Here is a 25098-nt window from a genome sequence, read left to right as displayed (position 1 = left end):
TAGTGCACCGGGGAGGATGTTTGCAGTGGGAGCAAAATGCTTGTCTGGGAACTGAACAATTGTTAGCGCTTTAGCCCAGTTGTAGGGGCTGTTTAGAATAACTGGAAAATTTGACCATTATGCAAATACAGAATTTGATGAGCACTGTGTCTTACTCTGGGTTGCTGTAGAGGCAGTACTAAGCTAGAGCCCAGCATGTGGGGTGCCCTCTTCAAACCTCAGTCCCACAAATGAACAGTAGAACCACAGACATCTCTAACAACAGGCATTTATTTTGGCAGTGTGGCAGCTGGGTGATCTAACATCAAGGTAGCTGCCAAAATAACATCAAGGTAGTCAATGTTCAGTGTCTGGGGAGACTACCTGCTTCCTGGACTAGACTGGCATCTTATTCCTGTTCTGATGGGTGATACAAAGGGGCTGGGCCCTTCACTTTCCCTTTTCTAAGGCACTAACTCCTATTCATGGGAGCTCCAAATTCTTGGCCAAGTCCCTTTCTAATAGTTGGGTGTCAGGATCTCACTGCATGAATGGTGTCCGTCACAACCACTCTTCCCACTTTTGTGTGATAGCTGGAATAGTGGTCAGGGTCTCTGTTCTACGTTTGGTTCTGAGAGTTTTCCAGTGTCAGCCAGGTTTGGAGACTAACGTGGTATGGGTGGATTTCGTGTCTGTGCTCCCTCCTTTCAAGCCAGTCTCACAGACCTGCGCTAAGCCAGTGCTGGGACCAAGGTGTCTACCAGCCCACTACCACACTGGCGTTTGCATATTTATCATCCTGCCTTGCAGCACCGTAGCCAGTCATCCTCACAATTCTCTCTCGTGATCTTCGTGGATGTGCCTACCTAATGGGCTCCTCGGTAACACTTATGCTGAAGAAAAGAGTCTGTGCCTTTGAGATCAAGAAGTGAGCAAGAATGACTGGACATCTATCTGTACTGGTAGGGTCTTTATTTATTTATTTATTTTTTTGGTTTTTCAAGACAGGGTTTCTCTGCAGCTTTTTTTTTTAGAGCCTGTCCTGGACCTAGCTCTTGTAGACCAGGCTGGCCTCGAACTCACAGAGATCCGCCTGCCTCTGCCTCCCGAGTGTTGGGATTAAAGGCGTGCGCCACCACCGCCCGGCTGGGTCTTTATTTTTTAAATGTATTAAAAAGGCATGATGACACACACCTTTAATCCTAGCATTTGGGAGACAGAGGCAGGTGAATCTCTGAGGCCAGCCAGGGCTACATAGAGAGACAAAAAGAAAGAAAGAAAGAAAGAAAGAAAGAAAGAAAGAAAGAAAGAAAGAAAGAAAGAAAGAAGAAAGAGAAAAAAGAAAAAAGGAAAAAGGAAAAAACTGGCAAAAAAAAAAAAAAAAGCAAGAAGCAAAATTAATCATACCTAAACTCTATAGAGCTCGGTGAACTTCTCTACAGTTAGAATAGTCATTCTGAAGCTGTGGAATGTCACAGTGGCTTTTCTAATTCACTATGAAATATATTCTGTTCACTTACCTACCACCCCAAAATGCACAAATCAGTGGAAAAAGTCCGAAGCAGTTAGCTTGTTATGCTTTCCTGCGACTGTGAGAATTAACTTCAAAACACACAGTTGAAATTATGTTGACTTCTGCATAACAAAATACCCCAAACTTAATGGATTATAAGATAAGTCAGGAATTTCAGAGTCACTTACTTGGGTGGCTCTGTGGCTCTTTGCTGTCCGGAAGCACAGCTCAGAGAATCTCAGTAGCTATTGGCAAGAAGCCTGAGGCTTCCTCTCGGGAGACTTCCGAGGGAGCTGGTCAAGGATCTTTACATCTCTACTGGCTTCCCCTCGAGTGAATCCTAGCTTTGGGGGAAGAGGTGGAAGCGGCCGTGACTTCAGTCTTGACCTCCGAGAGCAGCACACTCACTGCTGCTTTATTCTGCTGGCCGGGGTAGAAGCTATCCCCCTGCCTCCATCTCTGGAGTGCAGGGCTTCCAGGCCTGCTCATCACAGCGCTGGTGTGTGGTGCTAGGAACTGAACGCAGGGCTTAGTGCGTGCTAGGCCAGCGCTCTACCTCTCCAGAGACATCCCCTACTTTATTCTGCTAGGAGTAACTAAATCAGCTTGCCTTCAAGGAGAGGGGGTGGAAACTGTGCCTCTTGGAGGTAGTAATAGCAAAGAACTTAGTTCTCTGACCTCCATGGTAAATCATTTATTTCCTTCTACCTGCGGACAACCTCTCCTGAAAGTATCAGCTTGAACCCAGAAGACTGGCCTGGGAATCTGGTCCAGATGAGCTTTTTCAAGACAGCCGTTTCCTAAGTGTAACTCTTCCTAGCTGTAGGCAAGCTAGGAAGTGCAGGATACTTGTAGGCTTATGCTAAACAACAGGGAAAGAAAGAACCACTGCTTATAGTTTCCTGAAATGTACCTGGACCCAGGTTGGCAGTTCCTTAACTAAAACTCAAGTCCCGGAAATTGTTCTCATGTCTCGGCATTGCCTTCTCGGTCGGTCGGCCCTTTCCACGAAAGGCAGTCCTTTTCTGCGGCTAGTTTTCTCAGCCTGCGGAAGCTTGCGAGTAGGAAATCCTTCATTGAATGTTGATCCTCTTTTTTCAGTTCAACAGTTTAGTAATTAATTTTGATTGTTGCCCTTTGAGTCATACTGCACTGTATTAGACCGAAGTCACCCCATGCGCTGTGCAGAGGTCAGCTCTTCTCTGTCGCTGCTCCTGGGACAGCTGGAGGACCCGTGAGTGCCTAGGCTCCCAAGGCTGAGATTTGACAGTCGCTCCCTTAGTGTCGTCTTTAGAGTTGGCTTTCTTGACTGTGCTTTAGACTGCACTTTTGCCTGTAAGCCACTTGTACTTTTATCATGGTGTGCCATCTGGCTAGGAATTTTCAAAAGCAGCAAGCTCTGGCTTGATCTTGTTCGGCTGTGTTTTATTTAACTTCTCTCTGTTCTCTTATATTTTACTGCAGCCATTAGCCCCTTCAAACCCCTTCAATCACCTTAGCTAGACCACCTAATTCTTTTAACTTTTTTTTATTTTTTATTTTTTTAAGAACTAGCTCTGGCCTAGTTTAGCATTTTTTTAAGATTTATTTATTTATTATGTATTCAACATTCTGCCTCCATGTATGCCTGCAGGCCAGAAGAGGACATCAGATCTCATTACAGATGGTTGTGAGCCACCATGTGGTTGCTGGGAATTGAACTCAGGACCTCTGGAAGAGCAGCCAGTGCTCTTAACCGCTGAGCCATCTCTCCAGCCCTAGACCACCTAATTCTTGAGGGATACTTTGTACTTTCCCTGTTATTAAGGGTTTTATTTTTCTGCTACTGCCTAATAAGGATCTTTTCTCTTTAGTTTCTAGTGAATTTTTTTTTGTTTTTATTTTTAAAGAAAGCCTTAAAAAACCAAAAATCAAAAAACTGTGGTGTGTGTGTGGGGGGGGGGGGGATAATTGTGTGTATGTGTGTGAATGTGTACATACATGTGCCACAGTGTGTGTGGAGGTCAAAGAATAAGCTTGGATATGTTTTCATCTCTCATCTTGTTTGAGACAGGGTCTCTTATTATTTGCCTATGTGTGGGCAGGCTAGCTGACCCATGATCTTCCAGAGACTATGTCCTGGTTTCCCATCTCCCACAGCAGTCTGGGAGTGCAGGCATCCTTGTTGCACCTGACTTTTTTGGCTTTTTTGAGTCAGGGTTTCTCTGTAGCTTTGGAGCCTTCCTGGAACTCACTTGGTAGACCAGGCTGGCCTCGAACTCACAGAGATCTGACCATCTCTGCCTGCCTACTGATGGCTGGGGTTAAAGGCGTGCCACCACTGCTGTGCTACAGCACCAGGCTTTGTGTGGTTCTGAGGAGGACCCACACTCGGGCCCTCACACACTTTACCTACCAACATGTCTCCTTAGTCCCTTTCCCACCTTCCCACCTTTTTTTTTTTTTAATAAGCCTTTGCCTGTACTTCTGTTTGTGGTTTGAATGTTGGTTTCCTCTCAAAATCCTTCTATTGGAGCTTAATCCCCACGGCAGTGTTAGTAACACATGAGGCCTTTGGGAGCCATTAAGTCGTGACTAAGACTAATGCTTTAGGGTGGAACTGAGGAATTTATTTGCTTGGTCTACCAAGTGAAGAGCCAGAAGCACTCTCCATGAGGACCAGCCCTCACCAGACACTGAGTCGTAGGGAGGCCTGAACCTGGGCTCTGTAGGGCTGACTGTAAGCAGTGAGTTCACACAGGACCAGCTGAAGGCATTTGTTCTGTCCGTGTTCTGACTGAGAGTGCCTCCCCTGAAGTCTCCCGCTCTGTCCAGTGTCCTCCGCGTTCCTGGGGCTTTTGACTCATCCCCTCGAAGTCATTCACAAAGCCCAATTTCAAAGTTACTCTCAAATTTTGGGTTTTATTATAGCGTCTCTCCAGATCTGGATACCAAAATCTGTATTACCTATCTATTGATAAAGAACTTCAAGATGGGCACATGCCTTTAATCCCAGCACTTGGGAGGCAGAGGCAGGTGGGTCTCTCTGAGTTTGAGGCCAGCCTGGACTGTGAGTTCCAGGACAGCCAGGACTACACAGAGAAGACCTGTCTCAAAAACAACAACAAAAAGAACAACGCCTCCTTTAGTTTTCTATTGCTGTGCTCTGACACTCTGATTCAGGGGAGAAACGGTTTCTCTTAGTTAACACTTTCAGAAAGAATAGAGCGCATCATGGCAAGGTAGGCATGGCAGCAGCAGGGTGTCACATACATGGTAGTGGCAGTCCCAGAGGAAAGTGAGGACAGGGAATGGGACCAGGGCATAAAATTTCAATGCTAGTCTGGTGTGGTGGTAATTCTAGACAGATCTCTCTGCAAGTTCCAGGTCATCAGGGTTACATAGTGAGAACCTGCATCAGACAGACAGGCGGACAACCTCGGAGTCTACTCCTAGAGACACTTTCTTCAGCTCCTGAAGTGTTTATCACTGGATAGGGATCAGTGTTCAAGCCTGTGGGGGACAGCTCACATTCACACCTAACAAATTACCCCAAACCTAGTGCCTTAAATCAAAAAACATTTGACTTAGTTTCTGTGAGTTAAGAATTCTGTAGGAGTTTAGCTGATGGTTCTGAATCAAAGGCCGTCACAAAACTGAAATACAGGTGTTTGACTGGGCCTGCGGGAGTTCAAAGGCTTGAACTGACCTGGGAGTCTGCAACTGTGTTCGCTCATCTGACTGATGAAAAACCTCTGTTCTGCACAGCTGCTGGCTGTGGCAGCAGTTCCTTACTTCGTGGGCTCCTCAGAGGATTGTTCCATGTGGGGCAGCTGTGATGGGGCAGTGAGTTTTCTGTCCCTGTGACTGATCCCAGAGAGAGAGAAGAAGGGAGAGATATACATAGAGAGACAGATACACACACACTCACTCACTCTCTCTCTCTCTCTCTCTCTCACACACACACACACACACACTCTCTCATACACACAGAAAGAGAGAGAGAGACAGAGACAGACAGACAGACAGACAGACAGACAGACAGACAGACAGAGAGGACATTACAATATCCTGAAACCTGCCCAGAAATGCACTATGATGTCCATTGTCATTTGTCCATCAGAAATGGGAAACAGAGTTCCTTCTTCCTTGAAGGAAAGCTCTGAAGGAGTTTATGAATCGGTTTCAAAATCACCCCAGAGATTATACCATCTTCCCGCGTAAAAACCCTTCTGTGGCCCCCAGTAATGCACAGAACAAAACGTTTTTGAAGCAGGATCTCATTCTGTAGCTCAAAATGGCCTACAGCTCACAATCCTCCTGCCTTATCCCCCCTGGAATTGCAGACATGCACCACCACGCCCAGCTCAAAACATGAATTCTTCGCTCCAGTTCCCAGCCTTACATGGCCAGCTCCTGGCCATCCATCATGGGGCACCAGTCCATGCTTGCCTCTTTGCTCGTTGCTTTAACCACTTTGGCCTTACTTCATTCCTTGACAGGACAGGCTCATCCCCAAAGCCTTTCACCCCTCAGTTTCTTTTCTTTGAAATACATTCTCCCCTGGGGCTGCCAGCCTGCTGCTGCTATCAATTTGTTCTCAGGCTGAAGTACGGCTTCCTCAGAGAAGAAAGAGCAGCCAATCTCAGGTGGCGTCATGGGTACAATATCATATCGTTACATTTTGCATAGCACATTAAATTATTTATGTATTTACAGGATTACTGTATTACTGTATTTACAGGATTACTGTACCATTTGGCAGCACGAACTTTTCCTTTATCATTCATTGATGTTTTCTCATTTCTTAGAATTTTACTTCACCCAATAACTATATTTTCTGATTGAATTGTTACTCTACTCTGCTGCAAACATTGGAGGTAGGACTTATGTCTCAGTCACTCGTGCATCCTGTCTTAGTCACTGTTCCATTGCAGTGAAGGGGACACCATGACCAGGGTAACTCTTCTACGGGAAACATTTAACTGGAACCGGACCTGCTCACAGGGTCAGAGCGTCAGCCCATCATTATTAAGGCAGGAAGCAGACTGGCGTGGCTCTGAAGCAGTAGCTGAGAGCTTTACCTCCTGATCCACAGGCAGCAGGCAGAAAGAGAAAGATGCTGGGTCTCGCACGGACTTTTGAAACCTCAAAACTCACCTCCTTCCCTCATCCCCAATAAGGCCACACTTCCTAGTCCTTTGAAACAGTTCATCAACTGGGGCTAAGCCTGCAAATATATGAAGCACATGTCCTAAAGACTCGACATCTACTGGATATTAAACATTTGTTGGAAAATAACATTGTGGATGAAAATGTTTAGTGGCAGGGCTCTGGAGAGATAACGTGGTGGATAAAGAGCCTGCACCACCAGCATAAGGGCTTGGGCTTGGATCCCAGGACCCAGTTAAAACCTGAACGTAGTGATGCACGTCCAGCCCGGTGCTGAGGAAGAGGATGGAGATGTAGGATCCTTACAGCTCACTGGCCGGCCAGTCCAGTCAAAGAATACTCTGGAATTATGGAAAGACCCTGTGCTCAAAAATAAGATGGAGAGCCATTGAGGAAGATCCAAAATTGGTCTCTGGCCTCAGCACACACGCTCACACATGTGTGCACATATAAACACATGAACACATACACAAAAATAAAAGAAATTTAGTGGCATTCAGTACATTTCTCTGAATCACTTAGCTCATCCCTAAGCGTGATGACAACCCCAAGATTCAAATTTAGACATTTCTGTAATTCTAAGTTCTTAATACCTTGACTAAAAAAGTGCTTGACACAGAATGCTTTCTCTTATATTCTGTTTTGGGTCTTTTTAAAATTTAAGTTTTATTTTATGTGTGTGACTATTTCGTTACATGTGTGTTTGAGCCCTATTTATGTATCTCTACCCACAAGTCTGGAAGAGGGTGTTGGATCCTCTGGGACTGGAGTTACACATAGTTATGAGCTGCCATTTAGGTGCTGCAAATTGAACCAAGTTCTTGTGGAAGAGCAGACATTGCTCTTAACCACTGAGCCATCTCTCCAAAATTTTGTTTGGGTCTTTGTTATCAGTGACTCTGCCTACACTCTTCATATATCTTTTCCAGCCTGGCTATATTCTGTTAAGCCAGTGGCCAAAAGCAGCTTCTTTATTAGCCAATGGCAATAAAACATATTCATGGCATACAGAGGGGAATCCCATATCACCTCTCCTTTTCTGTCTAAATAAAAAGCAAGGTCTTAATTTTAACATAGTAAAATTACATATAACAAAATAGTTATCAAGCAAGAATTATAGTTACAATATTATATATAGTTTACCTTTTATTATAACTAAGGAAGACTATAACTATCTATTCTTCATCAAAGACTCCAGAAGGATATAATATTACCTAAGTAAACAGGAAGTACATTTTAAGCAACTTCCAAAACTCTAGAATTGACAGAGACTTCTCACTGCCTGGACAGTCACCCAAAGTTTTTTTTGTAACATTGGGGCATCCAATCTTCAGCATACAGGCCCATAGTATCCACAGACTTTTCTGTGAAGCAGGAAATTTGAAAGACAGTTGTGCCTATATTGGCAGTTTGTCAGTCACTTTCGTCTGTGTCCTGTAGAATGTCTGGAAGACTCTTTCGTGAAGCAGGAACCACAAAGGACCATCTCACCTTCTTTAAGCAAGTTCAGAAGTCATTTTTCTGTGGGGGCTGTATGTCCAATTTGTACAGCATAACATTAAGCAGTTTAGGCAAGAGCAGTTTCTTTCCAAATGGCTAGCAAACTCCATGAGGAGCCTCTTCCATGCCCATTTTCCTCTTGAAGTAATTGGTGCTGCCAGGAGCAGATGTGTCTCATGTCATGAAAAGTCCTAAATTCTTAAAATCTATCTAACTGAAATATATCTCTATATATCTAGAAAACCTAACTAATATGACTAGAAGCTTCAATATTCTAGATGATTATCTATTAACCTGTATTTTTTAATTATACATGTTTAAATGAATGGCACAAACAAAATACCTTAGTCAAGAGCAGAAATATATATATAATGAATTTGATCTTAAATTTGTATCAATAAACCAAGAGCCATACCAATGCAAAGTATTCATCTCTACAGCATATCTACATTTAAATGTAAATAAGCATTTACAAACAATATTTGGGAATTTGGTTGTAGTTCTCTCCAAACTATGACCTACTTTTTGTTGGGTGAAGTAATTTTGGGGTGTTCACGGCGACCTTTCAGGGGGGACTTGGTCCATGAAACCACAATTGTCTGGAAGAAATCCACAGGTTCTCATCTTCTGTGGAAACAAAAGCTGAACCTCTTTTCCAAAGCAACATATACTTAGACCCAAATTTTGAAGTCGATACCTCTAAATCATATATATTTAGTTGGATGGTAGTGAACTCCTTTAATCCCAGCACTCAGAAGGCAGAGGCAGGTGGATCTCTGTGAGCTGGAGACCAGCCTGGTCTACAAGAGCTAGTTCCAGAACAGGCCCCAAAGCTACAGAGAAACCCTGTCTCAAAAAACCAAAAAACCAAAAACCAAAACAGACAAACAAAAACTATATGATGGTTTAGCTTATCAGCCTGTACAATGAAATGTCTCTCTGTACTTAGCTTATTTACAACCAAAAAATTCAAAGAAAACAATAATATACATAAACCAGACTCTCTGTGTATATTCCATACTTCTTTTTATAACTGCCTAAATTCTTTTTCTTCTCTCTCTCTCAAGCCTATGTACATTTATCCAACACTGTGACCCATTTAGAGGTCTTTTTAATCTGGATTTGTCTTTATTGCATGTGTATCAGTAATTATGTTTTGACCAGAAGTGCTTTTAGAACCTTCCTTTTTAAGGTATCATTGCATAGTGCTGGGGATTAAACCAAGGGCCTCCATGTGCTAGGCAAATACTCTGCCTCTCAGTTACATACACCTACAATGCATGAGTACCATTTTGTATACCCAGCTACTTTGTGAGCAGTGGAATGGGATGTGGTGAGAGGTGACCCCCTTGCTGGGTGTAACTGAGGAGGAAATTTCTGCGAGTGTTGTGACCTGTGATTTGCTCCCTCCTCTTCTCATGGCTCTAAGATTTGTTTAATGATCTGGAGAGCATCTGGAACTGTATGTCCCAGATAACCACCCTCAGGTGAACTCACAATTAAAGAAGCATTGTCCTGAGAAATGATGCAAGATGCTTTTCTGACTGGCTCCTGGGTTACAATATCTAAAGCTGTTGATTTAGTCTTTTGTCTTAGTCTGATATACTGGGTTTAATTTTCTTGACCTTTGTGATTTTTTTTAAATATTGAGATAAAAGTTTTAAAAGTTGCTTCTTTTTTATTTTTAGATTACCACGCTTATTAACCATAAAGATAATATCAAAAAGTCTGATAAAACTCTGCAAGCAATTCAACGGGTGGGACAAGCTGTCAACTTGGCAGTTGGAAGATTTGTTAAAGTAGGGGAAGCTATAGCCAATGAAAACTGGGATTTGAAAGAAGAAATTAATATTGCCTGCATTGAGGCTAAACAAGCAGGTATGTGAATGTTTATCTACCTTTTGTTTGTTTATTTTCTGTTTTTTTTAGGAGACAGGGTCTCACCATGTAACCCTTGCTGACCTAGAACTTTCTATGTAGACCCAGCTGGCTTTGAACTTATAGAGGTCTACCTGCATCTGCCTCCCCAGTGCTGGGATTAAATCCATGTGCTACCACACTGTCTTAGTTAGGGCTGTGAAGAGACACCATGACCACAGCAACTCTTTATAAAGGAAACATTTAACTGGGAATGTGGCTTATAGTTTCGGACGTTCAGTCCATTGTCATCACGGCAGGGAGCATGGTGGCATGCAGGCAGATGTGTTGCTGCAGGAATACCTGAGAGTTCTACATCATACAGGCAACAGGAAGCTGACTGAGACATTGGCAGTATCCTGAGCATAGGAATCCTCAAAGTCAGTCCCCACAGTGGCACACTTCCTCCAACAAGGCCATATCCACTCCAACAAAGCCACACCTCCCAATAGTGCCATTTCGTATGAAATTATGGGGGCCAGTTACATTCAAACTAGCACACACACCCTGCTCGTTTCCTTCTTGAGGCAGGTCTTACTACATAGCCCAGGCTACCCTCAAACACAGCGGGAGTCCTCCTGCCCTGGTCTCCCAAGTGCTAGTGTGCATCACCATACCCAAATGTGAATACTTACTTCAAAGGCTATTTATACAAATTTCATTGTTCTGGATATTATGCCAGATATTTCATCTATTTATTTTGAGGTAGTCTCACTATGTTTTTGGTTGTTCTGGAATTCACTGTATAAACCAGGTTGTCCTTTATCTTGAAGTGATCCTCCTGCCTCTGGACCCCAAGTGCTAGGATTACAGCTGTGTGTGCTTCTACACCCAGAAATAATTTAAGAATTTGCTTGTTTTCTGTAGTGCTGGGGACCAGACCCTGGGCTGCTCTTAAATCAAGTATATGCAGAAGAGAGCTTGAGAGAGGGTTAAGAAAGGAGGAAGGGAGACTTCATATGAAGCATTTACAGTCGAAACAGCCTAACACAGACAATGTGATGGGGTTACAGAGAGCAGGGAGGATACACAGCATGCTTGGTGATATGGCTGAACGGGCAGAACAAGGGTGCTAACTAGAGGAACAGACTCTTGGGCTTCTAACCATTTGCTGGTTTAGGGAGCAGCTTTATGTGGGAAGCAGAGGAGAAGGCCTTATCCTATTTGTAGTTTATATGTTTCCCATTATAAAAAAGGATTTGAATTGGGTCATAATAAAAGACATGGTAAATGAATCTATTAAAATAATAAGAAAAATATAACAGAATCTCTGGCAAGAATGATTATTTAATTAAGCATGAAATTTATCTTTTTACTTCCTGGAAAGCAAGACAAAACTGTGAGAAACAGAGGGTTATATAATCATCATTGTTTGCTGAGAGGAAACAAAGCAGTCTGAAAGAGGAGAGTCCTATTTTCCTGGCCCCGCATCGCTCCGTGGGCACTTACACAGCACGTGACAGTACAGCAGACAATGCCGAGAGAGCAAGAGGGGCAGGGCGACCCTTTCAGGGAAAGAGCAGCACGAGGCCCTGCGCGGCCTGAGCTTTGCCACCCTGTTCTCATTCTGAGCTGACGGCCCCAGCTGAGGACCAGGCCCGTCCCTCAGGTGGCCCGGGCCACACACACACCATCTCTTTTAAGCTGACAGAAGTGCGCCTTCTTCCCGTGAGAAACCCTCCCCCAACTGTGAGCCTCTTGAAGTTACATAAGAAGGAAGCTTCGCCCTGGAGACAGGATGAAGACTGAAGGCTTTCTGGCTCCATCAGCCCTTAATGGCCATCTTATCCTGGGCAGGCTGTGTATACTCGATGCAGGAGTATGAAGCAGTGATTAAAATTTAGAGCTTCGGGGTTGATCGTGGGATGCCCCTCTGGATGCTGTGAATATGCTTTATTACCATTGGTTAATAAAGAAGCTGTTTCGGCCAATGGCTTAACAGAGTAAAGCCAGGTGGGACATCTGAACAGAGATATAGAGAGAGTAGGAGGAGTCAGCTATTTATATGTGTAGCAGTATCATTACATGATGTGCGTGTGCATTTGGTGCGATAAGTGTTCAGCAAAGTTTTATGTCATCTATTGCATTTTATTCTTTCTCTCAGTTGAGTTCCTGTGTTGTTTTTACTTGACTACCTGTCAGGATTTATATTTTCTATGGCAGTTGAGTAAATATTTTTCTTAGAGTGTTCACTCTAAGGGACTCAATTAGCTCATTGCTTATAATAAATTAGAAATGACAACCATGAAACTGTAAGCTTTGCGCCTTTGTTGGGAATTCTTAGCAGTCTGCACTTGGAAGAGCTATAACGGGAAGAAGACACTTGACCCTGGTCTACAGTGGACCGGGGTTACTGCCCACTTACCGATTTGTCAAATGCCCAGGGTTCAGTCAGAAAAGGAATGGTTAAACAATGCCAGCTGCAAAGGTTTCTGTGAAGTGCCTTTGGTGGCTGAGAGTGACAGGAAAAAAATGGGCATTTTCCAGAGGAACAAAGCAAACATCTTTTCTTTCAGCTACTGCTGCTAGAACATGAATTCACCGTTTCCTCTGCTCCCTCCACCACAATAAAGGTTAGTTCTGAGCGCATTTGTCCTCTGCAGGTTTTGCCGTAAAAGCTCGGTGACATAACAATTTCCATCGCTATGCAGAAAGTTACCCTTCCCGCACAGTCTCAGACCTGAGGCAGGAAGTGGCTTCCCTGGGCAACCCTGGGACAGCACAGCTTAGGATGTTGGGTGGAGGCCTCTGTCGGGCCTTAGTTATCTGCAGGCTTCACTGTACTGGAGATGGGTTTTGCAAGCTCCCAATGGCACTGGCAGGCTTCACTTCCTGGTTGACTTGTTGGTCACCATGTGGATCTTTTTGTAGTAAGGCTGTAACCCGGTACTTGGTTTCCCTCAGAGAGAGAGACAGAAAATAAGATGATAGTCTCAGTTTTTAAAAATTCATGTGCGTGCCTGTGTGTGTGTGTGTCCACGCACATGCCACAGTGCGTGTGTAGAGGTTGGAGGACAGCACTTGGGAGTCAGTGTTCTTTATCATGGTTCTAGAGACTCAAGCCAGGGCGCCCGGCATCGGGCTTGCCTGGTGACCGCTGTTGCCCACCTCCGTCTCACTGGCTTGGCCAGAGAGGATTTGATTGCTTAATTTTAGAAGTGGCATACCTCCTCTTCTGTCCCCTAGTCTGAGGACAGTGTGGGAGAGGACACTGGGAGGATATGGGTACCAGCAGGGAGATGTCCCTCCAAACCCGAGCTTCTTCAGATGGTGGTGATGATAGTACTGCCCCCTTCCTCACCTCCCTTTGTGGCCTTCACCTAGGCCTGGGACCCTGTGTCCTGCTCACAGCTCTGGATTTAGGGTTCTGGTTCTTGACTCCTGGGACTTTTCTTTTGTCTTGCAGATCAACTTTTAGATTGTGTGGTTGGCCAAATTACTAGGAAGACAAATTGTATTTTTCTGACCAGGTCAAAGTTTGTCTTGAAGAGTGTACTAGCCAGTTGTGGTGGCAATACAATGGCAGGAGACAGAGACAGGAGGATCATGAGTTCGAGGCCAGACTGGGCTACACATTTTAGAGAAACCGTGTCTCCAAAACAAAACAGTAATAAAAGAGTGTACTTTTTTTGTTTTTTTATTCTAGAAAGCATCATAGGAACCATCTAAAGTAGGGATGTTTCCTGTTCCTGAAGTTCCCATGCATGCTGCAGTCAAGATGAGAGAAAAGTCTGTCTTCTTGTTTAAGTGTTTTATTCCCAACATAGTGTTCCCTCTTTCTTGTTAGGAGAGACAATTGCAGCACTCACAGATGTGACCAGATTGAATCACCTGGAATCAGAAGGCCAGATCCCAATTTTGGCAGACAAAGCAGGAGTTGTGCAGGCCGCCAGGCTGCTGCTCTCCTCAGTGGCGAAGGTGTTGCTGCTGGCAGACCGTGTAGTCATCAAGCAGATAGTGACATCGAGAAACAAGGTACTCACTTGTGGCTCTGCTTGTGTCGCTGGGTGGCTCAGATTCCTTGTTGAGGTGGGATCCAGATAATTTGGCTATGCTCGTTAATTAATTATTTATAGCACCCATTGACCAGAGTTGAAAAGAGTATTTCCTACACCTACTATTTCCAATTTACTGAGCTTAAACATTTATTTATTTCTATTTTAAAAATTAGTGTTTTATTTATATGATTGTTTGTCTGTGGCCAAGTCTGTGTACCATGTGCATGCCTGGTGCTCACAGAGCCAGAGAGGGGGGCTTCAGATCTTCTGAAACTGGACTTGCAGGTGGTTGTGAGCTGACATGTGGTTGCTGGGAACTGAACCTGAATTCTCTGGAAGAATAGTCAGTGCTCTTAACCACTGAGACATCTCTCCAGCCTCAGGCCTAAACTTTTAAATGCAAACAATGTTTCATATTTAACATCAAGAACACAACAAAAATCTTGTTGCGATTTTACTTCCAGGAGCCTTAAATGTGTGCAGTTTGGGAAGGAAAGCTAAGCTGAAGTTGTCCATGCAGTAGAGACCTAGTTAACAAATATCCCGAATACTTCAGTCCTTTTGTTCAATCAGAGAGTAACATTTATCAGGTAAACAAATGTAAATCACCGGCTCTTGCCCAGTTGGTCAAATGCTTGCTTAGAGTACAGTAAGCCCTTGTTCCAGTCCTGAGCACCACATAATAAAATGGGGTGTGGTGACACACACCTGTAATCACTACACTGGGGAAGAAACCAAGGCAGAATAATCAGGAGGTCAAGGCCAACCTCAGCTACCTATAAGTTTGAGACGTGCCTGGGCTACAAGAGATCCTGTCTAAAATAAAATAAAATAAAATAATCTGAAATTATAATTATGCACAGATATAAAGTTTCTATATGTAGAACCCTTAAATATTTAAAAATTCTAAAGAATGCAAAGCTTAAAGAATGGACTTAAACTCTTGCTGTCCTATAGACAGTAGCCCTTCCCTTGAGCACTGGGAACCAAGCCCCATGCTTTCTATTGGTACTCCCCTAGATGAGGTGGAGGATAATCAAATGGGCCAGGGAGGAGGTGCATCCCCTCAGTAGGATCTGAGGGTGGCCCTGCTGGCCTCACCCCAACCCCCAGGTATGTTGAGCAAACAAAAAAGTGAAGGGTTAAAGAGAAAAAGAAATCAGAGAGAGTGGCAGACAAAGGGACGATTTTCCTGTCTTTCTGAGATGGAGGCTGTGCTCAGTATGTTGTTTTCCTTATCTATGGAGCTGCGTGTGTTTCCTGAGCCGCTTGGGCAGGTAAGCAGGCCAAATGTCCTCCGTAGCCTCATTAAAAATGAACAAGAGCAGGATATCTATGTTTTTCTAACCTATCTTGCTCTGGCCAAAATAAAGTAGTTATTTTAGAAAAAAAAAAACTATCAGAAAATCTGTTTCCATTTGTTTACTGTATCTCTCATGTCAGGGGAACAACGTTTATTTTCTGCTGGTTGTTCGCCCCCTCCCCCCACACTGCCTGAAGCCTCTTGGCAGCTGATCTGTTCTACACAACACAACAGCTCCTGACTGATCTAAACTGGTTTTCAACTGTGAATTGCTAACCCCCCACTCTGTAGATTACCTCCCTTCCATTTTCTTCCAGAACTGGGGTTCCACTAATCCTGGTTCAATGCTTTGTATTTTCAGAATTCCTTGCCCCAGTGCAGTCCCTAAACCAGGAGGTTTAGCTGGTTCTGTGCCTGGCCTGCCCGTTGCTTTTCACCTTCAGATGCTTTTTAACTCTCTAAGCCCCTATTTAGTCATTACTTTCTTCCTTTGAAGCCAATAACATAAATAAATCCACATCTTCTTATCCTAAAACCAAGTCAATTCCCTAAGTGGTTCTAACCATTGAACCAGCTTTTATGTCTTAGAGGCCCCTTCTCTGGTGTGTGTGTGTGTGTGTGTGTTTGTGCGCGCGTGCACACACATGTGTGCCCATGTATCTGTGTGTGCGTGCATGTGTGTTTGCATACATGTGTGTGTGTGTTTGTGCGCACGCACACACATGTGTGCCCATGGTTCTGTGTGTGCGTGCATGTGTGTTTGCATACGTGTGTGTGTTTCTTTTTTCTCAACTCTCCCACGGAATTTAGCGCCTCCCTTGTTTCCCTTCGCTCCGTTCAGCTCTGGAAGTCTCGATCTGATCGTGTTTTTCTCTCACCGATAAAATAATTTCTGTCTTGCAGGTCCTTGCCACCATGGAGAGACTAGAGAAAGTAAACAGCTTTCAGGAGTTTGTTCAGATATTCAGCCAGTTTGGAAATGAGATGGTGGAGTTTGCACATCTAACGGGAGACAGACAAAATGTATGTACTTAGCACATTGAAAAGTCTTCAGATAAATGCATACCTTTTATTTTGGATGGAAATACGACCTTTTTAATCCCTTGAATTGACTTCTTTATTCACTAAATCTAAGATCTTAGTCTTAAAACCCTCTATAAGCAATCCAGGGTATGTGGTAGATTGATGTGTCCTTTTCTTATATGGCAATTAATAATGCCTGCGCTGGGAACAGTCTGGCAGTGTGGAATGTCCAGCTTTCCTTTCCATGAAGGGTTCCATTTGACTCTTCTACCAGCGCTCAGGCAGACAAATTGAATTGGTATGTGCAATTGTAGAATAGTCTCTGTATAATTGTTTACTTGCTCTACTATATTACTGTTAAGAACACATGCCTTGTTCTATTTGCACTGGCTGTATTATGTCAGGTATTTGATACACATGATTGCATTTACTATTCAGAGCATCCCACAAACTGGGCATTGTTATTAGTGTTTTATACCTAAGGGAACCAAACCCAAGATGAAGGGAGTTTTCTAAAGTCACTCTGCAAATGGATGGCATTTGTTATATCTGTTCCCAAAGCAAATGGATGGCATTTGTTATATCTGTTCTTCAGCTGCGGCTTGGGACCTGAACCCCATCTCAGACCAGCGTTTCTAAGTTTAGGGGGTAGAAGATCACGGTATGTCAGGACAGGCTCTTTCTGGTTGGGATGTTTGCTTATGAATCCATTTTGTCAGCAAGCCTGACCTGTGGTACTGAGATCTGGGCCTCCTCCCTCAGGCCACTCCTTTAGTTTTAGATGTGAGCTTTCCTGGTTGCAGCTGCAGCTGGGAGGTGGACATTGGCCTGGAAAACGGCAGGCTAGGGAGCAGTATTTGTCGCTGAAAAAAAAACTGGATGCAGAGGTGGCTGGCAAAAGATGGCTGGGTGGGTAAAGGCGCTGGCCTGAGTTCAGTCCCCAGGATCCACGTGGTGGAAGGAAATAACCGACTCCTGCAAGTTGTCCTCTGACCTCCACACGCGTGCCATGACATCCATAAGCCATGCATGCGCGTCAGCACACACACAGATGCACAGAAGGCACGCAGACACACAGGCATGCTCATATATGCGCACTTGCACACAAAGTCAACAAATAAATGTAATGTGAGTTTTGAAAAGTCACCTGTGTGACACCTTGTCTCCTTCTCTGCTCTGCCACCGCTGTTCTTTAAACTTTTGCTTCATTTCTTTTTCTCTCATCGTCTCTCTGCCCCCCACACTCTTCCCCCGTGAAGATTATTAGCCTGAATGTTTGCATAACAGCTGATCATCTGACATTTTCTGGATCACTTGGGCGCGTGTGATGTGACTCAGATTCCAAAGCCTGTGAAGCTCTTCAGTTGTGTTTCCTGCTGGCCACACAGTTGGGAAACTTCCACTGTTATTTTGATTTGTCATTAGAAATTTGGCATGGAACCAGGATGCTGGCTTAGTTCTATAGTCCCAGCACTTGGGATTCTAAGGCAGGAGGGTCACCATTAGTCTGAGACCAACCCAGGCTGTTTAGTGACTTCCAGGGGGGCCTGCGCTACATGGCAAGACCCTGTCAAAAATCAAAGGAAAAAAATCAAATTGGTCTCTAGAATATTGGTATAAAGAATATTTCTCCTGAGTCCAGTAAGACTGTGATCAACTTGTTTAAACTGTGCACTTGAGCTGACAAACAGCCCTGGCTGGCCTGGGACCCACTGTGTAGACCAGGCTATCTCACATTCATAGAGGTCCTCCTGCCTTTGCTTCCTTAGTGCTGGGATTTAAGGCATGCACCTTAAATCACCTGGCAGGAGTATCTGTTACATTTGGCTCATCAGGTAGAGGGTAGGAGGCATTCTCCCCACTGGGGCTTTGGTAAGTGCTATGCCTGGTTCACTTTCTTAGTATTTGTTTCCAGAATTTAAGCCCTTTCTTTCTTAATTTGGTCAGAATATGCTGACAATAGCCGTCAGCTAGCCGCTTTCTTCCTGCTCAGCAGATTCTCATTACTTCCTGGGAATGGGAGTATTCTAGGCACAGGGGATGTAACAATATGGAAGCCTGCCCCGTGGAACTTGTGTTTTAGAGGGTGTGGGGGGAGGTGGGCGGTAACACAGACATGTGGACTGCAGGTAAGTGACCTCAGAGAGTGAGACCGTGACCGAAGGGTGTGACTGTTTCCACCAAAGCAGTGATGGTTTAACAAACATTCTTGTCTCCTCTTTTATCTGTATGGAACAGTGTGACAGGCCTTTTGGATATTGTTGTTGTTGAGTGAATGACTTTTCAAAAGATCAGGTTGCTGATATGATCTTAGACTACCCAGTGATTTGATTTCCTCTTTAGGATTTGAAAGATGAAAAGAAAAAGGCCAGAATGGCAGTGGCGAGGGCCGTTCTTGAAAAGGGCACCATGATGCTCCTCACGGCTTCAAAGGTAAGCGCTTCTGTGGTGCTCGTGTTAGTCAATGATGAGAAAAACCCGAGCAAATACATCAAATGCGGAAATTTACATTTTTATTTCATTTATTCTTTACTTATGCAGAGGACTGAACTCAGTCCCTCGTGCCTGCTAAGCATGTACTCCACTAAGCCTCACCCCCAGCCTCCCCTACTTAGCAGTTTTGAAGGGATGAAAACTGTAACCAAGTCAAATCTGTTTATCGTGAATGCTAACCTTCCTTCCCCAGCTCCTGAATCTGAGCCCACTTTGATTCAGCAGCTGAGCAGAAGTCAGGGAAGGGATCAAGTACTGTGGACAGAGCTAGGCCATACACATAGTAAAAGCTGCCAAGTCAGGATTGGTTAAGCAGAACTAGTGGAGCATGCGGGATGCACCCTCCATTGGTTTCTTCCAGGAATTCATGGCTTCTCTTTTCTTTTTCTGCTTTTGTAAAATGATGGTCCAGGAGCGTGTGTTCTCAAGCAGCAATTGGTACAGTTCAGGGTTGAGTTGGTGAACGTCTCCATGGGGGTTGGTAGAGAATCACCCTTCCTTCTGCGAGCATTTACTGGTGCACTGGGATTAGCAAACCACAAACGCAGAGAACCTGGATTCGACCTTGATTTAAATCATGAAAGATGCAGCCACAGTCATCTGTCACCTCGTTCAGTGTTCCCCATTCCTTTCTCGTTCTTGCATGTGTGAGGCGGCACTTTATAAAACAGTTTTAATTGTGATAAAGATGTCGGGTCTTCCCATCATTGAAGTCAAGATGAATTAACTGTTGCCGTTTGAAGATGCAGCTTTTTCCTCTCTGGTCGCTCACTTAACCTCGCTGTTGCTTTTTACTCATCCTGCTTCCACACTAGTGAGGAGAGGCAGCTGGGGGAGCCGGGGAGCCAGGAGATTTGGGTAAAGAACCATTTTTATTAGCATGGCATATTCTCTGTAAGATTTTCATGTGCTACGATGCAAGTTATTATTAAACTAAACCCCTCAACTGTTCTGAAGACCTGTCTCAGGCATCCCAGCTGCGACTCGGCCCATAGAAACAAAGAAGGAGTGTTTGGCCGGATGAGAGCGGCCCTGGATAAGGTCATCGAGATCGTGACTGAGTGCAGACCAAATGGAGAGACTGACAGCTCATCTGCTAGCCTTTTTACTGGAATTAAAGAACTGAAGGTAAGAGTCAAGAGTCGGTTTTGCTCCTTTTCCTTTTTCCTTTGAGAGAGCTTCATTATGTATAGGGTTCATAGTTGGTGTGATGATTCAGATGGTTCTTCTGGGGCTCAAGAGATGGCTCCGCGCTTGAGAGTGCTTGATGCTTTCGTAGAGCACCAGTGAAACCTCATGCTGGGTGGCTCTTAGCTGCATGTGACTAGCTGCAGGGACTCCGATCCACTGCGTTAGCCTCCCTGGGTACCCATACTCATGTGTGTCCTTCCTCACACAAGAGCACATACACATAATTTAAAAACTAGAGTGATTCTTCACAGGAAGCAATATATCTCAGGAGCTGGCGAGCTGGCTCAGTGGTTGACAGCACGGGCTGCTCTTGCAGAGGACGAGTTCATTTGCTAGCGCCTGCATGACAGCTCACAGCTGTTTGTAACTCCAATGCCCTGGGATCTGATGCCCTAATCTGGCCTCCCTGGGCACCAGGTACGCACATGGGGTACATATGTACACACAGGCAAAATCACTCATGCACATTTTTTTAAAAATCAAATATATTTTGTTACTATAATGCCATTCTGTGGAGGCCTAACAGTGAGTGATGTGGGCTCAGGATTATGTTGACAGACAACACAGGTCCTGTTTACAGCAGCAGCAGCCCTGTTGAGCTGTTGGTTTAGACTTCTTCATGTAGAGCCTTCTGCAGATGATCACAGTAGCATACAGTCTCTGCCGGGATCTCTGCTCGTCTTTGTGTGATAGGGTCCACACATTGAGACTGTATCAATAACAATAGAAATACAGCAATTACAGCTCCCAAAGAAATCCTACTAACATTTGGAGTCCTCATTCTGCCTGTTCCGTCCAAGTGCTTTAAATGTGTGGACTCCTGGGGTCCATTCTCTTCTGGGTGCTGTTAGGAAGACTGAGCGACAAAGATGGGATGGACTTGCTGCCTCAGGACCAGAGCTGAGATTTGATCCCAGGCAGAGAGCCTTATAGCATTGTCTAATGCAGCATCATTTACTGGATGAGAAAACCGGTGCCCTGGAAGGTTACTAATATACTAAGGGTTACACACCCGTAATAAGCAGAGCCGAGATGGGCATGGTATCGTTCTGTCTCACTCTACCTTGGCTTTGTGTGATGCTCGAGGTCTGAACAGGGAGTGAAAAAGCTGTGGAGAGAATTGTTCTCCATTGCATAAGGAGGACTTGCCAGTGCATCTCCAGGACTCTGTTAGAACCTGTAGCCGATTTTGGGGATACTTAGATGGATTTTCTGTCCCTTTTGCTCTCAGTTGAATATTGAAGCTCTTCGGGAGAATCTTTACTTTGAGTCCAAGGAGAACCTTTCTACTGCATTGGAAGTCATCTTGGAGCGTGTGGAGGACTTCACCGATTCTGCCTACACCAGCCATGAGCACAGGGAGCGCATCTTGGAGCTGTCTGCTCAGGCGAGAGCAGAGATGCAGCAGTTTGTTTCGGTGTGGATGCAAGCTGTAAGAACCCTGTTCATTAGAGCAAATCTTAGGCAATAGCTTCTCGTTTACCGTTAGAGAGGTGGGGAAAGTAACACAACAGGACTATGAGTTTGCTTAGTGCAGGACAAGCATGGCGTATCCCTTTCCTCCATCCCAGTGGGCAAAACTATGTTTTCCATACGGCTCACAGCACCTGCCGTGTTCAGGTTGCTGACTCTCCTCTTGGCCAGGCTGGATTCTGTGCCATCATCACCATCTATAGTTGCCTGTTCTCTCCACTTTTCTGTCAAAGAAGAGTTTCTAGAAAACTCCTCAAATGCTCTTTAGTGTGGTGAGCAGAGAAATGAACATAGTAGAGGTCCCTGGAACATAAATCTGCTGCTGGTGCCGTTCAGATGTGCAGTGCGCTTACCTCTGACAGCTGCTTCGCAGACTATTTTAAAATGCTTGTCGAGGTCTAGATGCAGTGGAGATCAGGATGGACCTACCTGGCAGGTAGAGGAGTCTGTCACTCTCACACAGATTACCGGACGCCATCAGTCCAGGCCTGAGTGGCTGGCATGCTTTCAACATGGGAGGCTGTTCGAGCAACATGGAACAACACAGGAAGTTTGTCCCAAGTCTCAGCAGTGACTTGCAGAAGCAGGGGTGGAGAGGACAGAGGCCAAGGCATGTTCTGCACCTTTTATTTATTTCCTAAATCTAGGCTAGGTCATAAAGTATTTAGTATAGCTCACAGCAAATGGAGGTCGGTAGAAGGGCAGAGCAGGTCTGGAAATGAGGAGTCAAACTTGTGGCAGTAAAGAGGAGAAAGCTGTGAAATTTAGAAGCGAGCAGTGGCAGAAGTAGCTGCAGTGATTTGTACATAAAGACTGGAGAGAAATCACACATTTCTCTGTTTTACTGTGATGGTCAACATGTAAATTAAAGAACTACTTCTACCAGGTCTGGGAGTATACCTCAGGGCCAGAGCACTTGGCCTCAAGAGTTTGATCCATAACACCACAAAAACCAACAAGAATACTTTTGTTATAGTGTATTAAAATGTACCATAGTTCGTAGTGAATGCTGAACTGGACTACCAGAGTCAGAAGGCCACATGACGTGCGTACTTCTCACATTTCAGCAAAGCACGAAGACCAAGAGTGCAGCCGAGGAGCTGGAGCTCACCGTTCTGAGGGTCAGCCATAGTCTCAACGAGCTGAGGAAGGAGGTAAGGAGTTTGACCCACAGTCTTATGCTGTAGGATATATGTGAAGCGCATGCGCATTAGTGTGTTCCTGTGGCCGCACAGTGCTCGACTTTCTGGTCATGAGTGTGAAGTCACCACTTATTAACACTGTCATTCTCAAAGCTCATGCATGAACAGGCACAGCTGCCTTTCTCACAGTGGCTGGGGACCATTTCTTGTGGTCCTTGTGGATGTCCAGCCACAAGGGTTATTGGTAGGCAAATTGATGGTAGCTCTGCCAAATACTTCCTAGCAACACAGCAATAAATAAGATGAGTCACAGACTGCACCACAGAACAGTGCAAGAACCAGGCACACAAGACTCAATAAGCTTCTGCTTCCATCTAGAAAATTTCTGTTGTTTCTGTGCTGTCTATAGGTGATCTTTTTCACACCTTAACCAGAGACTGACAGCTCTCTTGAGATTTCCTTTAAACTTCCTGTTTGATTTCATCATATTAAAATTTAATTAAATGCTGAAATGCTGAACTGTGAGTGCAGGATAGCTCCTTTGGCAATGGAATGACTTGCCACATCGACCTTGAGTTCTTGTAAGGATAGAGACCCGACTCGTGGAAAGCTGCCCTGGGCCACTGCAGACAGGGACAGAGTCTTTGTCCTGACGTCTTTCTCTTTTGTTGTTAGTGAGTTGTCCTCAGGATGTGTCTAAGAGCTAGGAGACCTTGGCAAGTCATCACTCAGCCCCTGTGGACATTGGCGTGGTGTTAGGTATTCTCTAAGGCCCTGATGGTTAAACAAGAGCCTTTTAAATTCTTCTAAGACATTTTGTTTATATAGAAAAGTAAATTTTAATGTCTCTCTGGCTGTGATTATTCTGATTATTATTATTATTATTACTGGATGATAAATGCAGACAGCTCCCCTGCTTATTTTATCCAAAGTCCTGTTATTTGAATTGACATCCAGTTACTTCCATGCAAAAGGAAATTGCTTCTAACAGGATTAATTCAAAGTCAAATTTTTCTTAAAATAATGCTTTTATAAAAACTTATTTTTTGGGCAAATCCCAAACCACCTCCACCTCCACCTGCCATATAATTCACACACACACACACACACACACACACACACACACACACACACACACACACAATGTTCCCCCGTGAGGGCAGTCACTGGGTCCTGCTTGTCAGGGGTCCAGTCATGACAGGTGTTTAATAAAATTTTATCTAGTACTGAGTTGGCTAGCTCTCACTGGGATGCTTTTTCAGAAATCTACCGAAATAATTTTTTAAATGTTAGAAATTGGACTGAGGGCCTGTTCTGCCACTAAGCTGTTTACCCCAAGTATTTTTTTTCTTTATTCCATACTGGGAATTAAATTCAGGTCTTGCTTGAACTGTACTACTAGCCCCCCTAAAAAGTATATAATGACTATAGACCACTATTAGATCTTCCTTTAGTAATCTGTACACTAGGTTTTTTTTTTAAACATTGAAAATTTTTTAACTTTATGTCTGTGGTGTTTGCCTTCATGTGTATCTAGGCACCAGTGTGTGCATGCGCTTGCAAAAGTCAGAAGAGGGTGTCAGATCTCCTGGGTGTGTTGCCCTGTGGCTGCTGAGAATCAAACCCAGATCCTCTGGGAGAACAGACAGTGCTTCTAGCTGCTGAGCCATCTCTCCACCCCAGGACAGTAAACTCGGAATAGTGTTCCACCTCCCACCGTCTCTGTCGCTAGTCAAAGCATTTCAGTAGGAGAGAGGCTGCGTGAGAGAGACCTCGCTGCTAGGAGAATGAAGAAGGCCAGGGCATCTTTCCCACACAGCAGTGCTGCTGGCACCAGTGACTCGGGTGAACTGACGTCACCCTGCTGGTGTGAGGACTGAGATGCTTCCCAGTTCTCCAGCTTCTGTGACCAAAGGGGATGTTTCCCTGCGAACAGATCAGGTGGAATGCTCTGGGTTTCTCTTCTGTAGTTGTTCCAGCTCTTCTCAGGTGCTTGGTCACAAACTGTCTTGTCTGTTTCCCTGCCTGATTGCCTTTCACCCTCACCTGCAGCTTCATCATACGGCAATGCAGCTGGCTGCCGACCTGTTAAAATTCCATGCGGATCATGGGGTTTTAAAAGCATTAAAACTTACTGGAGTAGAAGGCAATTTGGAAGCGTTGGCTGATTATGCCTGTAAGCTCTCTGAGCAGAAAGAACAGCTTGTTGAGGTGAGTACAGACTCGCTTTTTTAAAAAGCTATAGTTAGTTCTCAATACAATAGGAAAATTATGAGAAAATAATTTTTCAAAACCCTAACAGATATGGGTTTTGGCTAGCTTCTCCCAGCCATCTCCTCTCTTCTCTTTGGACTCTGAAAAGTGTAACATGTCTATCCTGTTTCTACAATGTTTTGGCCTCTAAATAAAACAATA

The 25098-nt window shown here is 44.4% G+C and overlaps 1 protein-coding gene across 1 annotated transcript in view; it reads left to right on the top strand.

Annotated features, from left to right (window-relative positions):
* Ctnnal1 (catenin alpha like 1) overlaps positions 1 to 25098 on the top strand; it is a 47960-nt gene that overhangs the window by 6935 nt on the left and 15927 nt on the right. Inside the window, exons 2-9 of the mRNA XM_038347605.2 lie at positions 9832 to 10021; positions 13848 to 14035; positions 16265 to 16384; positions 18728 to 18817; positions 19835 to 20005; positions 21300 to 21500; positions 22609 to 22695; positions 24736 to 24894. Coding sequence (XP_038203533.1) covers positions 9832 to 10021; positions 13848 to 14035; positions 16265 to 16384; positions 18728 to 18817; positions 19835 to 20005; positions 21300 to 21500; positions 22609 to 22695; positions 24736 to 24894 — 1206 coding nt within the window. The remainder of the gene's footprint in view (positions 1 to 9831; positions 10022 to 13847; positions 14036 to 16264; positions 16385 to 18727; positions 18818 to 19834; positions 20006 to 21299; positions 21501 to 22608; positions 22696 to 24735; positions 24895 to 25098) is intronic.

This window comes from Arvicola amphibius, chromosome 11 (assembly GCF_903992535.2).
Source record: "Arvicola amphibius chromosome 11, mArvAmp1.2, whole genome shotgun sequence".
Classification (NCBI taxonomy): domain Eukaryota; kingdom Metazoa; phylum Chordata; class Mammalia; order Rodentia; family Cricetidae; genus Arvicola; species Arvicola amphibius.
The sequence above is the reverse complement of the archived record's forward strand: the minus strand, read 5'-3'. Positions and strand labels throughout refer to the sequence as shown.